This window comes from Cucurbita pepo, chromosome LG04, assembly GCF_002806865.2.
Source record: "Cucurbita pepo subsp. pepo cultivar mu-cu-16 chromosome LG04, ASM280686v2, whole genome shotgun sequence".
In the NCBI taxonomy this organism is placed as follows: Eukaryota; Viridiplantae; Streptophyta; class Magnoliopsida; order Cucurbitales; family Cucurbitaceae; genus Cucurbita; species Cucurbita pepo.
In genome coordinates this window covers 8311718-8336349 of record NC_036641.1, presented here as the reverse complement: position 1 = coordinate 8336349, position 24632 = coordinate 8311718, and the positions used below count along the sequence as shown (strand labels likewise).

General features: G+C 36.9%; 3 protein-coding genes across 5 annotated transcripts; 1 reads left to right on the top strand and 2 right to left on the bottom strand.

Moving 5' to 3' along the window:
* The first annotated feature begins 1479 nt into the window (after positions 1–1479).
* On the top strand, positions 1480–13358 carry LOC111792999 (sulfite reductase [ferredoxin], chloroplastic-like). Of its 3 annotated transcripts, XM_023674655.1 has the most exons (10): positions 1480–1769; positions 2443–3225; positions 3336–3632; positions 4179–4376; positions 4807–4941; positions 5153–5269; positions 5389–5547; positions 5645–5855; positions 9484–9526; positions 13001–13358. In XM_023674655.1, the coding sequence occupies exons 1-8, from the start codon at positions 1581–1583 to the stop codon at positions 5849–5851; spliced, it is 2085 nt and encodes a 694-aa protein (XP_023530423.1). In that variant the 5' UTR covers positions 1480–1580; the 3' UTR covers positions 5852–5855; positions 9484–9526; positions 13001–13358. The 3 variants fall into 3 exon arrangements, with proteins under 3 accessions (XP_023530423.1, XP_023530424.1, XP_023530422.1); XM_023674656.1 differs by lacking the exons at positions 9484–9526; positions 13001–13358 and adding an exon at positions 6685–8666; XM_023674654.1 differs by lacking the exons at positions 9484–9526; positions 13001–13358 and having other exon boundaries at positions 5645–6082.
* A 1442-nt stretch (positions 13359–14800) lies between these two features.
* On the bottom strand, positions 14801–17690 carry LOC111792956. Its single transcript, XM_023674589.1, has 4 exons — positions 17250–17690; positions 16595–16966; positions 14979–15518; positions 14801–14896 (listed from the first exon to the last, which is right to left on the bottom strand). Exons 1-4 carry the CDS (start codon positions 17688–17690, stop codon positions 14801–14803), a joined length of 1449 nt encoding a protein of 482 aa, XP_023530357.1.
* A 1627-nt stretch (positions 17691–19317) lies between these two features.
* On the bottom strand, positions 19318–21840 carry LOC111792955. The gene is made up of 4 exons (XM_023674588.1): positions 21364–21840; positions 20901–21272; positions 19634–20173; positions 19318–19549 (listed from the first exon to the last, which is right to left on the bottom strand). Exons 1-4 carry the CDS (start codon positions 21838–21840, stop codon positions 19454–19456), a joined length of 1485 nt encoding a protein of 494 aa, XP_023530356.1. The 3' UTR covers positions 19318–19453.
* Positions 21841–24632: the final 2792 nt, after the last annotated feature.

Sequence of the window (24632 nt, the reverse complement as noted above, 5' to 3'; positions counted from 1 at the left end):
GAATTCTCCCCGCAGGTATAAGGGATCTCCTATTTCAATTTCATTTCTCATATATTTTTATGGAAATAGAGAGTTTCGAGGCAACAGGTTTAGGAGGTGTGATGGGAACAGAGAAGCCTTCTCTTGTCTCCATCCCCGTCCTCGCTTCCTATTTCAATTCTCATATCTTTACGAAATTTTTTCACAGTGAGATTTTTTTTTCATATATATATATATATATACATATTAAAAATATTATTTTCAAAGATTTTTTAGTGACTAATTTACCTTTTCCATTATAATTTCTATTAAAAATATCCCAATAAATCTAATAATAGTCGTTTTAATATACTTAAAAAATATAATTTATTTATTTACTGAGTATATATATATATAGCTCAAAATTTCTTACCCTAAGATATTTTATTAAAATTTAATTTTATAGTTTAATGATTTAGACTTTGTAGCTTATGATTTATTAAAAATTAATTGTTATAAATTTTAAAGTAAATGGACTAAATTATAAAAAAAAAAAATTAAAATATAAATTAAAATAATAAAATAATTTTAGTAATAAAAATTTGATGGTTTTAGGATGCTAAATTATTGTTTGGAATTAAATTGAAAAATTGGAAATGATAAGAAAGAAATAAATAAATAAAAGGAGAGGAATCCAATTAAAAATTTAAAAAATTAGTATTAAATAAATATTTATTTAGGGTGTGAAAATAATACCGAATTAGGGTTTTTTTACTCACCTGTGACCTGGGTCAAGTCCAGGTTCAATGTACTATTCAAACATTACACGCGCCTCTTCACGCGCGTGCCCACATTTCACAACACATTCAAATGCGCCGCCGCCGAGAATCTCACTACATATATATATATATATATATATATAGTTTTTTTATATAATTTTTTAAAATTCAATTTATACTCTTAAATTTATGTTTTATTAAATTGTCTTTTTTTTTTCTTTTCTTTTTGATTACTTTCTTCCACTAAAATTTTCATTTATTATTTATTTTTGTACTAATGGAAAAATAGAAAATTTACAAAGATCCAACAATATTTTCTATATATTTTTAAATATTCATTAAAAAAACTTTAATGCACATTTTCATTTTTTAATATAATTTAGGTTAAGAAAATATCTTAATGAATTAAAAAATAATATAAAGAAAAATATAATTATTTATTGTTAATTTTAAAATATATATTTTTAATTACTACATATATAATTGTGTAGTAATTAAAAATGTATATTTTAAAATTAAGTTAGTAAATTTTAATTAAATATATCCGAAAATATTCATTAAGATTTTACTTTTATAAAAAATAAAAAATCCCATAAGTTCCCAGGCGCGTGAAGGAAATGAGAGTGGACGTGTGTCTCTTCAAGAGCTTCAAAGGCCACGCGTGTGCGGCACGTGACTCTTTTTTGTTTTTTTATTATTAATTTTTTTTTAAACCATTTAATTTGGCATTTTAAAAAAGATTATTTCGGGTGCTTTTTGCTCTCTCGTCCATTGCCATCCAATCTGATTCTCTTCTTCTCTGCTTCACTCACTCAATTCCTGCAGCACAACCTCCTCCCTCCGATGACGACGACGTCGTTCGGCGCCTCTAACGCCGCCGTCTTCACCGACCCAACCATCCAGATTCATACCTTTCATGGCCTCAAATCCACCACCTCCCTCGCTTTGGCCAGACATGTCCGCTTCTTCGCCCCTTCTTCTTCTCCTTCTTCCTCCTCTTCTTATCCTCTCCTCGTTCGCGCCGTCTCCACGGTACGATCCATCACCACTTTTACTTGTTTTACGTTTCACTCTCTGAGGTTGTTGCTGCTTTTTGATCTTCGTAATTGTTGTAATATAATGTGATTTTGTGTAGTTCTTTTGTTTCCTTTTCGTTTTTTGTTTGAGATGGAAATGAATGCAGAAATGTCGATTTTGTTTTAGTTTTTTTTGTACTTTCTGTATGAACTATTCGACTTGACAGGCTTATTTCTGTTGTCTCTCGCGTTTGAGGAACCAAATTCGTGAGAATTTGAGCTGGGATGTTTTGTCTTTCACCAAACGTGGTTGGTTGCCCCTGGATTTGTTCTGGTTGGGAAGATGAGCTTTGGAAGTGAAGTTCATTACTATCGCGGCATGGTGTTGAAAGATTCGCTTTATGCTTTTATCGTGCCACAGTTATAATCGAATATATTCTCTTTTGATTTTGTTGGCTACTAAAAGATTTTTTTTTAGATGGATTCTCTTTTACATTCTGCTCTATTGTGGTACAAGTTTGTTGATTATCCTAAAAATTAGCCCATTCCACGGAATAATATGAAGACTATGAAAGTAATGCTTGTTACTGCATGGATTTTTGTTGCCTGGTGATATGTTTTTGATTAGTGAGGTGAACTTTTACTGACATAGGTTTATATTTCTGTAAAATTTGTGGCCAATTTTGCAGCCAGCAAAGCCTGGTGTTGCAGCTGAGCCGAAGCGTAGTAAGGTCGAAATTTTCAAAGAACATAGCAATTATATAAGATACCCTCTTAATGAGGAGTTGTTGACTGATGCCCCTAACATAAACGAGGCTGCCACACAATTGATCAAATTTCATGGGAGCTATCAGCAGTATAACAGAGAAGATCGAGGACAGAGGTCTTATTCGTTCATGCTTCGTACCAAGAATCCTTGTGGGAAAGTGTCAAACCAGCTGTATTTGACAATGGATGATCTTGCTGATCAATTTGGAATTGGGACGCTTCGTCTAACCACCAGACAAACATTTCAGCTACATGGAGTTCTCAAGAAGGATCTGAAGACAGTTATGAGCACCATTATTCGGAGCATGGGTTCAACGCTTGGTGCTTGTGGTGACCTTAACAGGAACGTTCTTGCTCCCGCTGCCCCACTTGTGAGAAAAGATTACCTTTTTGCCCAGCAAACTGCCGAAAACATTGCTGCTTTATTAACTCCTCAATCAGGATTTTATTATGATATGTGGGTAGATGGGGAGAAATTCATGTCGGCAGAACCTCCAGAAGTGGTGGAGGCCCGTAATGACAATTCTCATGGAACAAATTTTGAGGATTCTCCTGAGCCTATATATGGAACTCAATTCCTCCCTAGAAAATTTAAAATTGCAGTGACTGTTCCAGTTGACAACTCTGTAGACATTCTCACAAACGATATTGGTGTTGTCGTCATTTCTGATGCTGAGGGGGAGCCTCAAGGGTTCAACATATATGTAAGTGGATTTAGTACCTACAAATATCAGAATTTGAAGTTATTATTTTTTTTTAGAGAATAAAATGTCCCATGTTCCAGTAGCATTTTGCTTAATAATTCCTTCTGCAGGTTGGAGGGGGCATGGGAAGAACTCATAGACAAGAGACCACCTTTCCACGTTTGGGAGAGCCATTAGGATACGTTCCCAAGGAGGATATTCTATATGCAGTTAAAGCTATTGTTGTCACGCAACGTGAAAATGGTAGAAGAGATGATCGCAAATATAGTAGACTAAAATACTTGATCAGTTCCTGGGGGATTGAAAAATTTAGGAGTGTTGTGGAGCAATATTATGGGAAGAAATTTAAACCTTTCCGGGAATTACCAGAGTGGAAGTTTGAAAGTTACTTGGGGTGGCACGAGCAGGTTAGTTCTGAACCCTGTACGACATCTGATTTTGTTAGCTCTAATATTTGAATTGTTGCTTCTTTTAAATGCTGAGGGGAGCCTTACGTCATCTCTTTGATTCAGGCTACAGTATTCACACTGCAATGTTTGATAAGAATTTACTATAGACATGGAATGTTGAATTGTTTTAGACACATTCTACTTTCAAACATGAACGTTGTATATACTTCTGGAAAATGTATGCCACCTAAATATCATTTCCCCCAAGCTTTATGTATTAAATTCATCGATTAAAGTTAGAAACATTATTGTATTGAAATTGTATTTTAAATACTGTGATAAAAAATGTTATCCAGGAATTTGATTTTCATTTTTGGCATGCCTGTTGATAAGGAGGGCCATCATCTGTAAGAAATTAAATACAATAATCGATAATGATGATCTTTTTCCTTTAGTGCCTCCATAAACTATCAGCAAATGAACAGTTCCTTTGATGTCTGGCTTTTGCCTCATAGACTTGAACATTTATTGTCCACCTTGCCTGAGAATCTTGCTACTTTTCAGGGTGATGGTCACTTATATTGTGGGCTACATGTTGATAGTGGTCGTATTGCTGGGCAAATGAAGAAGACTTTGAGGGAGGTGATTGAGAAATATAATTTGGATGTTCGTATCACCCCAAATCAAAACATCATCTTGACCAACATTCGCAATGCTTGGAAGCGTCCCATTACTACAGCTCTTGCACAAAGTGGTTTGCTGGTAAACTATTATTCTTTGGCACTACTTGGTGATTGAGTACTTTCTGAAAATTATAAACCTACATGTTTAAATTTAGCACAAACATCTCAATTGGCTTTCCTTGAATTGAATAGTTCTAGCTTTTCAGTTTGTCATCTCATTCAAAAAAAAAGAAAAAAAAAAGGAAAGAAACCGAAGAGCTTTCCAGTTTGTCTATAATAACCGAGCTGATGTGACGTTGAAAGTTGCTTATCTCAAAGACACCGGGTGGCAAGAATTTCTATTTCTGCTGTAATATGCACAATTGATGCTGAGCTGCTTATGCTAGGATGGATTTGCGTTATATTAACATGGAAGTTAGAATTATGAAGTTGTTTCCATTTTTTTGGTGGAACTTTTTTTTTTTTTCTTTTGTATGTGCACTTTTTTTGACTGAGTTATGATTTTACAGCACCCAAAGTATGTAGATCCCCTGAACGTAACTGCGATGGCATGTCCAGCTATGCCACTTTGCCCTTTGGCAATAACAGAAGCCGAGAGAGGAATTCCAGACATCCTTAAGCGAGTTCGAGCTGTATTTGAAAAGGTATATTATTATTGATGGGCAAAGACGATTACCTGTGTTTGCAATGCCGGGTGTGATAATGCTCTTCATGTTTGATAAAAAAAACTGATGGTTGTAATGACTAGTCCAAGGGATTGATCCTTGTTTGGGGGCTTGTTTCTGTGTGCATGAACACATGAACATTAATACATGAGAATTTAGGCACTAATGGCTATGCTTGTCCTGTTATCAGGTTGGTCTCAAGTACAGCGAATCCGTTGTTATTAGGATAACTGGTTGCCCAAATGGTTGTGCTAGGCCTTATATGGCTGAACTTGGATTAGTTGGTGATGGTCCGAACAGCTACCAGGTATCATGAATTGCAAGCTGATGCTTTACTCCGTTCTAAGTGGAAACTTTTGAATATGCGTACTCAATTTATATCTTCGTGAATTCTTCACGTATATGCGTGCTCTTACCTTGTAACAGTTATGGCTTGGGGGAAAACCCAATCAAACGTCATTGGCAAGGACTTTTATGGATAAGGTTAAGATCCATGACCTTGAAAAAGTCTTGGAACCCTTATTCTATCATTGGAAGCGCAAACGACACTCTAAAGAATCATTTGGAGACTTCACGAACCGCTTGGTGAGTTTGTTTCTAAGGTGTCTAAAATTTTGAACCGAATTATCTTCGACTTACTAGAACTCTTCGTGAACGGTAGTCGTTTTGGTAAAATCCTCAGGGATTTGAAAAACTTAAAGAGCTGGTTGAAAAATGGGATGGTCCTGTGCTTGCACCAGCACGATACAATCTGAAGCTTTTTGCTGATAAGGATACGTTTGAGGCCATGGATAACCTTGCAAGGCTTCAGAATAAGAATGCTCATCAATTAGCAATGGAAGTCGTTCGCAACTACGTGGCTGCTCAACAAAACGGGAGGAATGAATGATTTGGTAAGGAGGTTTAAATTTTTTCGCCTTATAAGTCAATGTTATAAGGTCGAACGAGTGTAATAGTCTCGTTCTCTCCTCGGGCTTGTTACTGTTCTGCAACAGCCGGATAGAAATGGATGCTACTGAACTTGGTATAATTTTGTACCCAAGTTAATTGTTTGTCTGCACGAGTGTTATATAAGTTTGCTTCTATTAAAATTACCTCCTTTCGAGGTTCTCTTGTGATCTGCTCTAAAGTGCAAAAAACCCAATATAAACCTTATCATCTTCATCACACACTCATGTCCTATTCAGATACAACTTCTTTTGGTAAATTTACGCCTAGTTTCAGAGGTTTATTGACATCCATGGAAATTCGGACGGCCCCAACTATTACCATCCTCCTTTGGACCCTTGCTGAAAATATTAATTCACTCTTTATGTTGATGTCGAATGTCCATGAACACTTGTCAGACACGTCCATGGAAACCCACACTCCTAAGTCGAACTCATGTTTGGAGAAGAGTTGCCAAACTTAGGTTTTGTTGGAGGTATCAGCAAACATTGATTCACTACTTAAACTTCTTTCACAACGTTTCTTCTAAACTCCGACCTTCTGTAACCAGCTTCCGAACATAGATTTTGTAAACTTGAGGCTTCTGAACTTTGATTGGAAACATTTTTTTTTCTTAGTTCTGACCTCTAAACCTTTTAAATTCATACCTCAAATGCTCCCTTCAAATTAAAAGGTACTTCTAAATGATGGTTTCTCAAAGGCTGAATGCAAAAGTGAAGTTTTAAGTAAATGAAAAAGGGGCCTGTTTGGCTGATGGGGTTTGGATTCTTGCAGGGTTTATCAATCTGTTTGAATGTTCAAGTAAGGTTCTTGCAAATGGCTTGGCAAGTTCTTGGAAAGATCCTAGCCCTCTTTTTTAATGGAGAAAAAAGAGCCAAAAGATGAAGATAACAAAGATTCTTTCATTATGAGAAAATGGTACTATAGAAATGATGTCCCACAGAATACTTCTGGGTCCCAAATTATACACATCATGTGTGCAGTGAAACTTGCATCAGAAGTTCAAAGCTTGTCATCTTCTGAACTTTTCTTCTCTCTAATCAATCAATATTTTTGGTTGACGAGAAGGAGAAGGGAGTATTATTGAAACTTTTCGATAGTATGATATTGTCTACTTTAAGTATAAGCTTTCTATACCCATGATCTTCTCCTTAATTAGCCAATATAGGATTCCAACGAATTCTCAACAATCCTCCCTTCGAACAAAGTACACTATATAACCTCCTCTCTACAACCCTCGAACAAAGTATACCCTTTCTTCGACACCTGAGTCACTATGACTACACTTTCGAGGCTCACAACTTTTTTGTTCGACACTTGAAGATTCTATTAGCATGACTAAGTTATGATAAGGACATGGTTTTGATACCATGTTAGAAACAACGGATCTCCATAGTGGTATTATATTGCCTACTTTGAGTATAAGCTTTTATAGTTTTGCTTTTGGTTTGACCCAAAAGGTCTTTACCAATGGAGATAGTGTCTCTTACTTGTATACCCATGATCTTCCCCCATGTGAGACTCCAATCAATCTCCCATTCACATAAAGAGAACTTTATTTTCCTTTCATCTTTTGATCAACTTTGTGAACTTTTTCTTATGGAAGACTGTTTAAATTTTCCTTGTTCTTGTTCATCTTACTACTATAAATTCTCATCTTCTTCCACAAAAATGTTCATAAACTCCTTCCCAACCCCCAACACACACTTGATCTTCAACACAAAATCCCCATTTCAGCTCTTCCAAAAATGGCATGTGGAAGGAGAAGAAGTTCATGTTCCAAATCAGCCTCATCCCACACTTTAGACACCGATGAATATGATATAGTGGAGAAAGGCAAAGATGATCTTTTAACATGGAACATCCCAACTCTTCCCACTTCCAAAATCTACAAAACAAACCTCTTCACTCACTTTTCTCGTAATTCCCTTCTCAAAACCAAAGAAGGGAACAGCCCTCTAAGCAACGGCGGTGGATATCTAAACTTGATTCGTGAAGACGATGACTTATGGCATCTCCAAAACAAGTACCGCACAATTCACATTGGAATGGTTCAAATTGGAGTCAAGGCCTTAACAAGAGGACCCTTGAATGCCAAAGTGCTTTTGTGCCTTAGAGATGCAAGGCATCGCAATTTACAAGATTCCCTTTTGGGGATGGTGGAGGCCAATTTGAAAGATGGCCCTCTTTACTTCAATGTCTTCCCTAACATTGTGGAGTCTCTTTCTGCCCCTCGGCTGGATGATTTGTTGTTTTTGAATGCTAAAGTTAGAGAGTTTGAGCAGCTCCCTGAAGGTCCCAAGAACATTGTGGTGATGTATAGAGTTTGTTACAAAGTCCTTAAACCTGGAGTTGAGACACGAGTTTTGCTTAAGACTCCTTCAAATGGAAGAACAATCTTTTTTCAGACTGATTTTGAGACTGCTATGAATGATTTTGAGCAAGGAGTTACTGTGTGGAATGAAGTTCAGCTGCCCGAAAACTGGCCGACGCCACGTTCTAAATCGTACTAGGTGACAGAATTCTTTTACGCTTAAGTTATGATCCATCTCGATGTCGTTCCCTGCCAGTTAACACTCCTACTTGGTGGCATGAGATGACGGAAGTCCTATGCAGATGTGTTCTTTTGACCTATGTGTCTATTGTTTGTGTTTTTGTGTCTGAAATTTGTGCTCTTTTTGGTTTCCCTCTGTGTTGTGTTCGAACTTTATGAATTCTGCAAAGAGTATATATTATGTTAGTATGATTGTCTATTACTCTGTTCGCCAAATGGGATGAGATGGAATAATGGATTTGTGTTTGTAATAAATGAAAGTCTGTGAATATGGCTAAGCCTGATCTTATTTGCTCATCTTTCGTCCATAAGTTAGAGATAGAAGTATGTACAGTAAATACTCCACATTCATATAGACTCGTATACTACGACTAGTTTTGTATTGATCTTTGTCACTCACTTCAAATGTTCATGCCTTTTAACGGAAAAAGTTAAGTATTGAAAACAAGCAGTAAGTGACCCTACTTGTATCGACCCATGTTTAGGAATTGGAATTTGGATTTATCACCTGATAGTCCCAGTATTTTCTACGACACATGATCACGTTACTTCTCGCTTCTAATAGTGAAAACTATTCTCACAGACCAACATAGAGTCATTCTAGCATCCTTTGTCTCTATTTACATGCATTCTTTCATTTCTGTTAAGCATGTTCTTAGTTATCATATTATTAGAATTGCTCTATTTACATGCATTCTTTCATTTCTGTTAAGCATGTTCTTAGTTATCATATTATTAGAATTGCTCCTAGGACGTGTTCGTTACGAGTGGAATAACTTCCAAACTCATGGCATCACTTTGATGACCTCATCACTCTTCAATAATCACTCTATAATTCTTCTTTACTTTTTCGGTTCGTGGAAAGATCTTCCAACTTTTTATTATAATATTAATAATATATTTTTATATTTTTTTCCTATATCTTAAATAATTTCAACACAGTAACACTTAATCTTAAAGTTTTTATGCATCTTGTTAGTACTGACTGTGACTTTAATTTTTCTTTAACATTTTTGTAGCCATCCTATCCTCCAGATTAGTTTCATTCGACAGCGGTCTCAGGTATTCCTCTTTCAATTTCTTTTTAAATTTAATTTTTGAAATTCTTTTATATATATATATATATAATTTGAATATATAAATGTGGACTTGAATTCTCTCATATCATGATTGTGGATATGTGGGCTCTCTATACCCTTTTTGTCTAACTTGTGGATGAAGGGTTGGAATAAAGAACAAAAGGTGGTAGCATTTTCCACGAACTTACCCATTTGGAATTCTTTATTATGGTAATGGACGGGTTTAGATGGTATAAATTTTATTAGGAGCGGTTAGGGCACACAGATTGAGTTAGAAATTTTGAGTTGGTTGGATTGCTGACTCAAATAATCTGAATCAAGTTCATACTCAACTCAACTGGTCGAGTTGAGGTGAGTTAGATTTTTTTTAATTATTTAATTATTTTACTTATCCATAATACATGTTATATTATTAACTAAAATTTCATAAAATTTAAATATCGAACATTTATAAGTCATAATATATCACTAACATCGGTCATAAAACGTTAAATACTCTTATTCTTTTTAAAAATAGAGTTGAGTTAGATTGTAACTCTATCTTGGGTTAGGTTGGATTGCTCGACCCAATCTGACAAAGAAAATTTAACCCAACCCAACCTTACTCCCTCCCTATCTCACGAGAATCTCTACCCAGTCCAGGACAAGATCTTTCGATCTGCATGCGTGGGAGGAGCTCAAACAAAGAAGTGTCTGGTTTGAATTTAAGCTCAGCCTGCCCATCTGCTGCTATGTCCGAGAATGGCGTCGCTATGCCGCCCTACTATGACCTAAATTTGATTCTAACGGTCGACATAGATTTCATGAGACCTGCCCATTATTACGACGAAAAAAAGCCATGTCATTTACCTTCGTTACTAGGAGAGTCTACTACTTCTATTAGCATCAAACCTTGAGTCGAATTGATCGTGTGTCATAGGTAGTTTGCATAGAACGAGTTGTCGAATCATATGAACACTCTTAAAAGCATCTTTTAGTCAATAATGCATAATCATACTACATATCGTTGTAGGTTCTTCGTTGGGTTCATGTGCAATTGTGGTTGCACGTAGACATGTCTATGGATAAAAATATCGAGAGAAATTTAGAAGATAATCATCGACATTAGTTTGAGCTAAGGATGTGGGACATTACAATTGTTATTATTGAACTACTTTAGCTTGTTGACGAAGGTTAGCCACTTGGTTGGTGAAGTTGTCCATTCATGGGGCAACTAACATAAAGAAGACCCATGAATAAAGAAATAACCCTACCTCTTCCTTTTCTTTTCTTTTTTCTTGTTGATTTTTCTTTTTCTAAAGATTCTTTCTTAGGCTCTTTCCACGAACCTACAACGATATGTAGTATGATTATGCATTATTGACTAAAAGATGCTTTTAAGAGTGTTCATATGACTCGACAACTCGTTCTATGCAAACTACCTATGACACACGATCAATTCAACTCAAGGTTTGATGCTAATAGAAGTAGTAGACTCTCCTAGTAACGAAGGTAAATGACATGGCTTTTTTTCGTCGTAATAGTGGGCAGGTCTCATGAAATCTATGTCGACCGTTAGAATCAAATTTAGGTCATAGTAAGGCGGCATAGCCTAAGAAAGAATCTTTAGAAAAAGAAAAATCAACAAGAAAAAAGAAAAGAAAAGGAAGAGGTAGGGTTATTTCTTTATTCATGGGTCTTCTTTATGTTAGTTGCCCCATGAATGGACAACTTCACCAAGTGGCTAACCTTCGTCAACAAGCTAAAGTAGTTCAATAATAACAATTGTAATGTCCCACATCCTTAACTCAAACTAATGTCGATGATTATCTTCTAAATTTCTCTCGATATTTTTATCCATAGACATGTCTACGTGCAACCACAATTGCACATGAACCCAACGAAGAACCTCTAGTGATAGCAGCTTCATCTATGATAATAGCATGCACGAATCGGATCAGTGAGTCATCTAAGTTTTATGTAAATTTGATATAGAATATCATCGTAAATGGCTCTAATGATGTTCGACCATAGAACCCAATAACCCATTTGGTTCCAAGCTTTCATTTCACTACACTTTCCGAGAGAGTTCCTTCACACTATCATGAGACCAAACAACAAAATATGTCTTTATTTGTGGGTCACGTATGTTCAGGATTATTGAGAAAGAGTATTAGGAGATGATCAGGAGTTTATAAGTAAAGAATACATCTCTATTGGTACGAATTATTTTGGGGAAATCAAAAGCAAAGCCACGAGAGTTTATGCTCACAATGAACAATATCATATCATTGTGGAGATATGTGGTTCCTAACATGGTATCAAACCAAACTGTGGAGAGTCGTAGTTTCTAACACTTTCATAGAAAAACGATCGACCCATGAGCTAAAAATTCTAGATTTCTGATATTATTGATAGATATGACCTATTTTATTATACTTGATTTGTAACTCGTAAAATTTTACATAAATTCTGTAACGGTCCAAGCCCACCGCTAGCCGATATTGTCTTCATTGAGTTTGTAAAACGTATATATTAGGGGTCGATTTTCACACTCTTATAAAGAATGCTCCGTTCTCCTCCTCAATCGAGGTGAGATCTCACAAATTCTTTTCTGAGAATATTTTTTAGATCGAAAAGTGAAAGTTTTAAATCAAAAAACTAATTTCATACCGTGACAAAACATCTTTTCTTGAGAATAAAATGATGACATCACAAATCATCAACTCAAAAACTTGCTCTACAATTTAATTTGTCCCCTCTTGCATACTTTTCAATCTTATCTCTATCACTCAAGAACACACTCAAGAACACACAACATTCAAGTCTTTATAAAGCCATTGCCTTCTTCCATGGCATACCCATAGCCCATCAAAAACCAAATCTAATACCCCATTTCTTACCTTCTGCCATATCAAAAGAAAAATGGCTACTTTTCTCAAACCTTGTTGGAGTTCAAAGGCAAGAGGAGGAGGACAAAGGCATGCTTTAGACAACGAAGAATTCATCAAAAAAGGCAACAATCTATTGAATTGGAAGATCCCAAAAGTTCCCACATCGAAAATCTACAAAACAAATCCATTCAATTTCTTGTCTGATCCATCCATCAAAACCAAACAAGTGGAAATGGCTTGTGGCAATGGCACCCAAGCCACCAGCTTAATCCTTGAATCCCCCTTCATAGCTAGCCTCCGAAGCAAAAGATTCTACAGCATGTTCAACGTGGGGATGATCCAAATTGGAGCCAAAACTTTGACAAAAAAAATACCCTTAAACGCTACGATTACTCTATGCGTTTTCGACACTCGAACCGAAAAGTTCGAAGACTCGATTTTGGGAATGGTGGAAGCGAGATTATGTAATGGGCCATTGTATTTCAATGTTTTTCCCAACATTACAATGTCTTCGATTGATCCTAAGATGTTTGAGGCCTTGTGTTTGCTTGTCATTGTTAAGGGCTTTGAGCATCTTCCTGCAGGGACAAAGCCAATTCGTTTGACGTGGAGAACTTGTTACAAGCTGCAAAACAGTGCTTTGGCTGAGGCTTTGATTGAGAGCCGACATGGCAGAACTGTGTTTTTTCAGACAGATTTTGAGAACTCCGATGTTGCTGTTCCGAAGGTTTCAATATGGGATGATGTTCTTTGCAAAGTTTTGGATTTATTTCAGTCTGAGAAATAATCAATTCTCTCTATGTTTTGATCAAATTTAGATATGATCAACTTTTTTAATTACCTTTAAATATGTGTTTAGAACACTAATAGTGTGTTTAAAGTTATTGTACTTTGTGATTTCTATGGCTTTTAATTATTGAATAAATCTTAATTGTGTGTGTGTAAGTAATGGAAGCTAAATTCATATCGATATTGAAATTTAGATCGAGAGGTAACGTTTTTTGCTTTTATCTATGATTTTTGGTCATATCAATATCGAGTTGAACTAAATCGATAGGAAAATTCGAGGTCTAAATTAGTGAAAACCCGTTTTAGAAAAAATGGGCCAAAGAAATTATTGGGCCTAAAAGCCCATTAAACTTGGCCCATAAAACGAGAAATATAACCATACAAATTTTAGATCGGTAATGCTTGCACGGATCGCTAGGACAAGTTACCATATGAGCATATCTTACTTTAGTTGATTAGAATAGACATGATTAGAACTCAGATCGAACAATTTTAGATGAGAACAATATATATGATTAAATTATGAAAATACCCAAAATTCAATTGCATGCTTATTTTAATACTTTTCGTTGTATTAGAATGGAAGATAGATATTATGATCTGTGCTTTGGATGTTATCTCCCCGTTAAGCTTGTTTGAATGTATGATTTATGATTTATGATTTGTGTGTATTAGGTGATTGATAAGATTATTTCCCTAATATGCATATATGAATGAATATAATATGTTTTTCATATTTAAGGTGATCGGTAAGAGTATCTCCCTAGCAAAGTATGCATAAGTGATCTCAGCTGAGATTAAGGTTCCAAAGTTAGAGTAATTTATACGTTGACCTAGGTTGGAACATTTTCAGAAGACCAAGTACCCTAGGATCGTGAGTGGCAATCAGAGGTCTAGACCTAAGTGCATCCTGGGGAGCTAGCCCCAAGAGACTTGGAAACGCGAGACGAGATTTAAACTGCCTAGACGCTCTAAGAACCTAGTAAACCTTTATGACACCCAAGGAACCTCAAGAGAACTTACAAGACCTTTAGCAACATGAACAGGTGTGTAGAAATAGGTCAGAGCCCGTAAACCCGCCTTAAGAAGGGATTACATGAGTTAGACAACATACGAAACTGTTACTGTGTATAGAAACAGGTGAAGACTCAAAAACCCGCATTGAGAGAGGATGAGGGACTACCTGAGTAGAGAACATGAGGAGACACTACTATGTGTAAGACAAACGCTCCTCACTACTATGTGTAAGACAAACTTGCCTTGATAGTGGACGAGGGACTACATAAACAAATGATATTAGGAAAGAACTTCTAAACTGTGATAAAAGCTCATGGTAACTTACTAGGTTAAGGATGCGATAGGAGTCTACAAGTAGATTGCTTACTGAGTATTTTTATAATCACTTCTTTCTCCTTTTCATTTTCAAGTACCAATCGAGGTGGAAAGGTACTCGGGAGCTGCATTTTCTTTAAGACATAGTCTAAATTGAAAATTGGGTCATGACAATAAATCCTACTTAAATGTCGTTGACATGCAACTCAAGCTACGTCTAAACGTGCTAAACTTGATAGACAACCACAGAGAAAGCTGAAGGTTTAAGCCATGACTTCCCCATGATAACAAGGCCTGTAGCTCACTTCAGTAACATTCATGTCTACCATTCTCACATCACAGCACTCTACTCCTCCTGCCTGTAAACAAGCCAACAAACACATTTTTAAGGACTAAATGAGTACTCCAAAATCAACCATAAACAAGAGAAAGTGAACACACCTCCAAAGGGACCTTTGCAGATGAAAAAACCCTAATCTTGGAGACTGATTCAGCTGAATGGTTCCCATAAACAGCACAAGGAGGAAGATTACGAGCCCACTTCCTCATATAAGTGGTCACGATTCTATCCTCTCGATCGCTCTCAATCGACTCGAAGTACAGCACATGGGGAGCTTCACAAGGGTTATCAAGCACACCCCACCTTGTGTTGAACATGAAAACCGGAGCATTAGCTCTTTCAAATGGTGCAAATGTCTCCAACGGCCTCTTCAAATAGTTTCTAGCCATTATGGCCTCATAGATGTGAGCTGAGTAGCCCCATGACATTGAGAAGCTCCAATTTAAGGGGCGGTGGTAGCAGATGGTTTGTTGTAGGAGGCGGGACTGGTCGACCGCCCCCGCCTTCATTAGGTGGTTGATGGCGGCGGGGCGGTCCATGTTCGGGAAAATGGGATTGATGAGGTCTATGTGGTGGAGGGAGAGGAGAGGGGTTTGTGGATGGTACGAGAGAAAGCCTGATGCGTCGCCTCGGAGATCGACCTTCCAAACATGCCATAATAACAATGATTATATCATCTTTCAAAGGACTGTTGGGAGGGAGTCCCACATTGACTAATGGAGATGTATTCCTTACCTATAAACCCGTGATCATTCCCTAAATTGGCTAAGGTGAGACTCTCTTCCAAAAATCCTCCCCTCGAACAAAGTGCACATAGTACCTCCCCTGAGGTCTATGGAGCCCTCGAACAACCTTCTCTTAATCAAGACTCGACTCCTTCCTCAAACAAAGTACATCCTTTGCTCGACACTTAGTCAGTTTTGACTACACCTTTGAGGCTAAGAGCATGACGGACGTGACTCTAATACCATGTTAGTAATCATGAACCTCTACAATGGAATGATATTGTCCACTTTGAGCATAAGCTCTCATGACTTTGCTTTGGGCTTCCCCAAAAAGTCTCATACCAATAGACATGTATTTCTTACTTATAAACCCATGATCATTCCCTAAATTAGTCAATGTAGGACTCCCTCCCAACAATCCTCAACATGATCATGAGTTTATAAGTAAGGAATACATCTTGATTGGTATGAGGCCTTCTGGGGAAGCCAAAAACAAAACCATGAGAGCTTATGCTCGAAGTGGACAATATTATACCATTGTGAAGGGTTGTGGTTCCTAACATGGTATCAAAGCCATACCCTTAACTTAGCCATGTCAATAGAATCTTCAAATGTGAAGAAAGAAGTTGTGAGTCTTATAGGTATAGTTAAAAGTGATTCAAGTGTCGAACAAATGGTGTATTTTGTTCGAGGGCTCCAGAGAAAAGAGTCGAGCCTCAATTAAGGGGAGGTTGTTCGAGGGTTCTATATGCCTCTGAAAAGGCTCTATGGTGTACTTTGTTCGAGGGGAGGATTGCTCGGAAGGAGTCCCGCATTGGCTAATTAAGGGAATAATCATAGGTTTATAAGTAAGGAATACATCTCCATCGGTATGATGCATTTTGGGGAAACCAAAAGCAAAGCCATCAGAGCTTATGCTCAAAGTGGACAATATCATACTATTGTGAAGAGTTGTGATTCTTAATAACGCTGAGAAATAATAATATATTTACCTGATGAAATCCCTTTTCGTGAGTAATCGAGAATCCCAAATCCGACAAACATTGGAACAACATTTGATCACTAACCCTCAAATAAGGGTATCTCTCAATGCAACCATCCAACCTTTTTGCTACCAAAGCAGCAAGTGGGTAACTCAAAGCATAGCCAGCTCCTCCAAAGGCCATATCATAGGAGAAATCGAAGTTAGATTTCACACACTCTGAGTTCATCCCAATGTACCAATGCTTGTTGTGATCATACTTTGCCAAAGTCTTCACCAAATTATCCACAAATATTATCGTATCGTCGTCGGTCATTACGTACCACCTGACATTAGGGCCACCTTCTCTAAACGACTCCATCACAGTTCGAAAGATCCTCACCTGTATGTAGAATACGAAGAACAGATCAAATAAACCTATATAAATCAGGAATTATCAACCCCAGGTCAATTGAAAGGTTGTAATTCTCGTCCTCATCAATACCATAATAACCATTAACTAATTGTAACTTAAAATTTTAAAAACAATACTTTAAAATTGAAAAATACAATAAAACCTCCCTATCTATCATGATATTTTTGTAGCAAGATTAAAACACCTTATTTTGAACCTATTACAATTTATAAGCCTATGTTTATGAGTTAAATAACGATAGTTCAACTACCTGGTCCGGCCATTTGATTTTGGGGTACACTGCAAAGCCCGTGATATCTTCATTCACCCGAAACGGAGCAGACGAGTATGACCACGGTAGGAACTCACCAGAAGGTGGCCGTTCAAAGAAGACATGTCCACGAGTTAGATTGGGTCGCCACCATGATTCGCTATAATATCTCTTGAACTTCCATGTATTCATCGACCCGACGATACTAAACATGATGTGAGAGACATCTGTTCGAAACGGATTTTTCATCGAAAATTTTTGTTTGAAGCTAGAAAGAAAATCAGAGAGTTGGTAATTTGGAGGTGAAAACACGAAAACATAGAGAGTGAACAAGGCAAGCCCTGAAAATGCCAAAACTTTGCAGACATTTCCAAGAGATATGGAAGAAAGCTTGGCTTGAAAATTGGCAATGGTGGAGCTGATAGGTAATGGAGAAGACATGATGAAGAACAACAAAGAGTTTGAAGAAAAGGGTATGAATTTACATAGCAACATAGGCCATTATCGAAAATTTGTTCTTAAATTAAAGGTTTTTGTTAAGAAATTATCTTAAATTCGTCGAAAACAACCAATCTTTTGTCCAATCATATGAAATATAATGAAATTTTGTTGTTTATAGCCGACTTATATGTTTATTTTATTCGATTATGATATAAAATATTTTGAATTCATTAACAAATTGTATTTTGACTTTAAAATCATCGTTATGTTCATCTTGTTCTTGGGTGCTCTTCCTTTTGTCTTAAATGGTTGTAATTTATTTTGTTGTGACAAAGTTGTAGTGATTGTTTTTTTCTACATTCCCTATTTCCACTCTAGAGATTTCTAATTTGACTACAAATGTGTTCTTCGTATAATTTTAAAAATGTCTTGTAATGTGTTGTGGTACATGGCTTGATAGCTTAGGAAGGTCTTTTTCGACCCTTGTAGGTGTCATATTCTACCTATTAGCCGAAGAATGTGATACTTGAATGAATAAAACCCACATTTGAATGAGCACGATTCTAACGATAGAATGACGAGGAAAGTGTAATTACGAACATGAAAATTGTCTCACATTTGTTAGGTTGAGATAAGTGTTTTTATGCTGATCTAGCTTGGGTTTGATAGGCTCGAACATATTTCTATTAGTTTCAATTCTTTGAAAACGTTTAAGATTAGTATGACTATTTTTTTTTTAGCTAATTTAAATTATTTGGAGTCAATTATTTTATACAACATAAAGCAATTTTATTAGTTCGGCCCAGCCAACCAAATAAGCTAGCATTTGGGGATTGTAGTATTATGTATGATGATGCGTGCCCTATGGCCCCTGCACGTGTCATGTGTATGATTGATATGTTATGCTATGATAAGCTATATCATGTAATAAAATTATGTTATTTTGTGATCATGTTATGTTGTATATGAAATTGTTAATCTATGGTGCATCAATCTCCCTAGACCATGCGATGTATTACATAGAGAGAAATTATGTAAAAATAATTCACAAACTTAATACGTTATAGATAAATGAAGACTTATCTCGCATCATACATTATGCCATGATTATAAGCTATGGGACCTTATGCATATTTGTGTGTTACATGCATCATATTCTTTTCCACTATGACGCGTACACCATAACTTATGATTTAGGACATTATGTTCACCATGAGGTTATGCAGGTCCTTTCCCTCCATGATATTCATCGTAGAACTTGTTAAGCAAATGTTAGCCCAACGAGTCAGGCCCAGGGAGTGTGCGAGGCCCCCTAGTGAGCCCATGTTCGCACGCGTGGGTCATGTGTAGAAAAGTACTACACATCCTACCTTGCCCGAATTGGAAAGTTGCCTGTGGTCATACTATGCTAAGAAGGATAGGTCCCACCATGTTACATGTGTTTGCATTTTTCGACACCAATAGTTGGGTTAGTTCCCGAGTAATTCTTAAAATACTCAAATCATGTGATACTCTTACATTTTAGGGAAGCATAAGGCACTGAATAAGAGCGGCTTTCAGCTTTCAAATCCTTTCGCAAAATTAGGATACACAAACAAGATAGAAAAAAATATGTGAATGCCTTTTGTTTGATTTCCTTTGTATATCATAAACTTATTACATCTCAAAACAGATATATAAATTTTAACTCAATTTCTGCCATCTAATTAGAAGCATATTAAACGCACTAAACTTGATACCCAATCAAGAAGAAAGCTTAAGGTTTAAGCCATGACTTCCCCATGATAACAAGGCCTATAACTCACTTCAGTAACATTCATGTCTACCATTCTCACATCACAGCACTCTACTCCTCCTGCCTGTAAACAAGCCAACAAACACATTTTTAAGGACTAAATGAGTACTCCAAAATCAACCATAAACAAGAGAGAAAGTGAACACACCTCCAAAGGGACCTTTGCAGATGAAAAAACCCTAATCTTTGAGACTGATTCAGCTGAATGGTTCCCATAAACAGCACAAGGAGGAAGATTACGAGCCCACTTCCTCATATAAGTGGTCACGATTCTATCCTCTCGATCGCTCTCAATCGACTCGAAGTACAGCACATGGGGAGCTTCACAAGGGTTATCAAGCACACCCCACCTTGTGTTGAACATGAAAACCGGAGCCTTAGTTCGTTCAAATGGTGCAAATGTCTCCAATGGTCTCTTCAAATAGTTTCTAGCCATTATGGCTTCATAGATGTGAGCTGAGTAGCCCCATGACATTGAGAAGCTCCAGTTTAAGGGGCGGTGGTAGCAGATGGTTTGTTGTAGGAGGCGGGACTGGTCGACCGCCCCCGCCTTCATTAGGTGGTTGATGGCGGCGGGGCGGTCCATGTTCGGGAAAATGGGATTGATGAGGTCTATGTGGTGGAGGGAGAGGAGAGGGGTTTGTGGATGGTACGAGAGAAAGCCTGATGCGTCGCCTCGGAGATCGACCTTCCAAACATGCCATAAAAACAATGATTATATCATCTTTCAAATGCTCAAATTGAAAATTCACACAAATATAGTAATCGTTAAGGATTGTTGGGAGGGAGTCACACGTTGGTTAATTAAGGGAATGATCATGGGTTATAAGTAAGGAATACATCTCGACTGGTATGATGCATTTTTGGGGAAACCAAAACCAAAACCATGAGAGCTTATGCTCAAAATGGACACTATCATACCACTGTGGAGAGTTGTGGTTCCTAACATAGTGTCAAAGCCATGCCCTTAACTTAGTCATGTCAATAGAATCTTCAAATGTGAACAAAGAAGTTGTGAGTCTCGAAGGTATAGTCAAAAGTGACTTAAGTGTCGAACAAATTGTGTACTTTCCAGAGAAAGGAGTCAAGCCTCAATTAAGAGAAGGTTGTTTGAGGGCTCTATAGGCCTCAGGGAAAGCTCTAAGGTGTACCTTGTTCGAGGAGAGGATTGTTGGGACGAAATCCCACATTGGAGAAAGGAGTCAAGCTTCAATTAATGGGAGGCTATTCGAGAGCTCTATAGACCTCAGGTGAGGCTCTATGGCGTACCTTATTCGAGAGGAGGATTGTTGAGGATTATTGTGACGAAGTCCCACATGATCATGAATTTATAAGTAAGGAATACATCTCTATTGGTATGAAGCCTTTCGGGAGAAACAAAAAGCAAACCCACGAGAGTTGTGGTATATATTTACCTGATGAAACCCCTTTTCGTGAGTAATTGAGAATCCCAAATCCGACAAACATTGGAACAACATTTGATCACTAACCCTCAAATAAGGGTATCTCTCAATGCAACCATCCAACCTTTTTGATACCAAAGCAGCAAGTGGGTAACTCAAAGCATAGCCAGCTCCTCCAAAAGCCATATCATAGGAGAAATCAAAGTTAGATTTCACACACTCTGAGTTCATCCCAATGTACCAAGGCTTCTTGTCATCATACTTTCCCAAAGTCTTCACCAAATTATCCACAAATATTATCGTATCGTCGTCAGTCATCACGTACCACCTCGCATTCGGGCCACCTTCTCTAAACGACTCCATCACAGTTCGAAAGATCCTCACCTACGTGAAGAATACGAATAAATGATTACATAATCCGTAAAAAATAATTCGTAACCCTATTCTTTTGAGTTAATAACGATAATTTAACAACCTGGTCTCGCCATCTAATTTTAGGGTACACACCAAAGCGTGAGATATCTTCGTTGACCCGAAATGGAGCAGACAAGTTCGACCACGGTAGGAACTCACCAGAAGGTGGCCGTTCAAAGAAGACATGACCACGAGTTACATTGGGTCGCCACCACGACTCACTATAATGTCTCTTGTACTTCCATGTGTTCATTGAGCCAACGATGCTAAACACGATATGGGAAATGTTGGTCGGAGGATCAGCGGGTGGGAGCGACGACGATGACGGTGACGACGGATTGTTAATCGGAAATTTTTGTTTGAGGGTAGTAAGGAAATCAGAAAGTTGGTAATTTGGAGGTGAAAACACAAAAACATAGAGAGTGAACAAGGCAAGCCCTGAAACTGCCACAACTTTGCAGACATTTCCAAGAGTTATGGAAGAAAGCTTGGGTTGAAAATTGGCAATGGTGGAGCTGATAGGTGGTGGAGAAGACATGGTGAAGAACAACAAAGGGTTTGAAGAAAAGGGTATGAATTTACATAGCAATTGAAGGGTTTGCAAATAAATGTGAAGCCATATGGCTATAAACTATGAAGAAGAGAAAGAGTTATGTGTAATTGATTGCCATTTACGCATTCTAAAGTCAATTATATGGGTAAAGAATGGAGTCTTGGCAATTCCCATGCTTCATGTTGCAATAGTTTAGTTTTAAATTAGTCTACTTCGTACTTTTTATCTTTTCTCGGTTTGAATAATTACGTGGTAATTACGAGCTAGAAATTCGAACTCTCGACATAGAATGAAAGTACTTGTAAACACGTCGTATCGTACTAAATACTTTGTGTTTTAGTGATATCCTTTGTTCTTCTATGAACGGTTTGAGATAAGAAGAATTAATGATGGTATTTGAATTGCATCTGAGAGATCCCACATCGGTTGGAGATGGGAACGAAGCATTTTTTATAGGGTGTGGAAACCTATTCCTAACAGATGCATTCTAAAACTATGAGATTGACGACGATACGTAATGAGTCAAAGTGGACAATATCTGTTAATGGTGGGTTTGGGTTGTTATAAACGTTATCGGAGCTAGGAACCGAGCGGTGTGTCAACGAGGACGCTGGGCCACAAAGGGAGGTGGATTGTGTCTTATAAACGTTATCAAAGATAGGAACCAAGAAGTGTGTCAACGAGGACACTGGGCGACAAAGTGAGGTGGATTGTGTAATTGTGAGATTCCACATCGGTTAGAGAGGGGAACGAAGCAATTTTTTATTAGGGTGTGGAAAGTGAGTTTATGATGTTACAAATGGTATCAGAGCTAGGCATTGAGCAGTGTGCCAGTGAGGACGCTAGGCCTGAGTGTATTGTAAGATCTCACATCGGTTAGAGAGGGGAACGAAACATTTTTTTTATAAGGGTGTGGAAACCTCTCTTCCTAGAAGACGAAAATTGTGAAGCTGACGGCGATACATAACATAATGAGTTTGGACGGTTACAACATCTAAAAGATTTACTAGTCCTAGAACTTCTTACGACTTAAGCAGAACGATCAAGTGTCTTAACCGATGATCTATGTTCATATTAACCTTAAACGAGCTTTATTATTGTTCATAAACTTTGTACATTTCTTATATAATATGGTTTCTTAGAAGAATTAAATACTTTGGTTGATTTTGTTTACATTTATGAAGATAAATATAAATGTGTGACAAATGAAAGTCTATTTAATAGATAGTTTGAATCTTGGAATCCAAAATCAGTGCATAAACTTAATGGGAAGACAAAGAAAGAAGCAAGGCATTAACCTTAAAAGGAGACCAAAGACCAAACAAAAACACTTAAAAAAACATATCTTACGTGAAAAATAAGGTTTGTTCACGTTTTTTAAGAATATTTTAGTGTTACAATTTTGATTTAAATCTTTCTATTAGGAACTCCAAACACATCTTCCAATAAACCAAATTGTTACAATTAATTTGATTGATTATCCCTTTAAGTTAAAGTTAAATACTTACTAATATATGATTTTTAGTCTCTAATCTCATGAATAATACGATTTCGATCACTAACTTTTTGTAATTTAATTAAATATTCATGCATACGAACCGTTGTTTCAGTTATAAGTCATCAACCCGTCAATTTTGGATCCAATTCGGAATTTTTCTTGGGAGGTATCGGGAATGAATTGGAATGTAATAATATCGATTCATACAAATACAGAAGAAACGGTTCTTTATTGATTCCACTGTACCCGGATAGGGATAGAGAAAGAGGGAAAAAAAACGAAGATTTCACGTAGTACTTTTGATCGAAAAATCAATTTGATTTATTTCGTACCTTTCGCTCAATAAAAAAAATGAGTCAGATCCTACCGAATCAAACTTATGGGACTTAAGGAATGATCGAAGGGAATAAAAAAATAAAAATGACGTAGTAGAGCCTAGATTCCAAATGAATGAAAACGTGACTGGATTGGTCCCGGTCACTCTTCGGGACGGAAGGAAAATTTTAAACTTTTAAATTTATGTCTAATAGATTCCTTAACTTTAAAACGTGTAACCCCTCAATGGACACAGTACCGAACCAGAGTGGTCTAACAAGGGAGATCTTTGTTTATAGTTTCACATCCTATTGCCCAGCCGGATGATGAAGATATGTCGACATTTGCTTTTTGCTAACCCATTTCGAATCAGTGATTGTGATAATACTTACTCGAATCTTTCGGTCGGTTTTTTCCTTCACCTTCTTAAACTGTAAAGTAGATCTCATGACCTCGAGACAGCTTCGTATCCTAAATGCAGCTTGCCTTAAAGATGACATTCCTTTAATTAATGGCAACAATGACTTTTTTTAATTATATTAAATATATATGTCAAGAACATATTAGAAACAAAATTAAAAAAAACTCGAAAATATATTACATACGAACCCGAAAATTTAGATGCTTAACTTATAACTTAACGTATAATTTATTTCACTAAGTCAAACGTACCCCTTCATTCAACTTAATGAGTTGGGCATGCCCACCCCGTATAATAAAAAAACCGACCCCGACATTAGCTTCTACTCAATGTTGCAATGTGGATTCAGATTAACAATTAAAATAAACAAAATTCAACGGTGTTGATCTGTATCTTCGACGAAAAGGTTAAACGTTCTAATCTCCCACTTCAAATACTGTTGATCTCTCTCTATATATATCATCTTTAAATTTTACGTCCAATCGATCTCATAATATCTAAGATCAAATTTTATGATAGAAACTCGAGAACTTATACCATTAT

Bases quoted from the DNA above. Each gene is read 5' to 3' on its own strand.
- LOC111792955 (XM_023674588.1), bottom strand. From the start codon at position 21,840: ATGTCTTCTCCACCACCTATCAGCTCCACCATTGCCAATTTTCAACCC. The intron at 21,273-21,363 runs GTTGTTAAATTA...TTCTTCACGTAG, and splicing joins AAATTAGATGGCGAGACCAG to GTGAGGATCTTTCGAACTGT. The intron at 19,550-19,633 runs GTGTGTTCACTT...GCTTGTTTACAG, and splicing joins CTGCAAAGGTCCCTTTGGAG to GCAGGAGGAGTAGAGTGCTG.
- LOC111792956 (XM_023674589.1), bottom strand. From the start codon at position 17,690: ATGTCTTCTCCATTACCTATCAGCTCCACCATTGCCAATTTTCAAGCC. The intron at 16,967-17,249 runs GTAGTTGAACTA...TTCTACATACAG, and splicing joins AAATCAAATGGCCGGACCAG to GTGAGGATCTTTCGAACTGT. The intron at 15,519-16,594 runs GTAAATATATTA...CATGTTTGGAAG, and splicing joins ACGAAAAGGGATTTCATCAG to GTCGATCTCCGAGGCGACGC.
- LOC111792999 (XM_023674655.1), top strand. From the start codon at position 1,581: ATGACGACGACGTCGTTCGGCGCCTCTAACGCCGCCGTCTTCACCGAC. The intron at 1,770-2,442 runs GTACGATCCATC...CCAATTTTGCAG, and splicing joins TCGTTCGCGCCGTCTCCACG to CCAGCAAAGCCTGGTGTTGC. The intron at 5,548-5,644 runs GTGAGTTTGTTT...TAAAATCCTCAG, and splicing joins GAGACTTCACGAACCGCTTG to GGATTTGAAAAACTTAAAGA.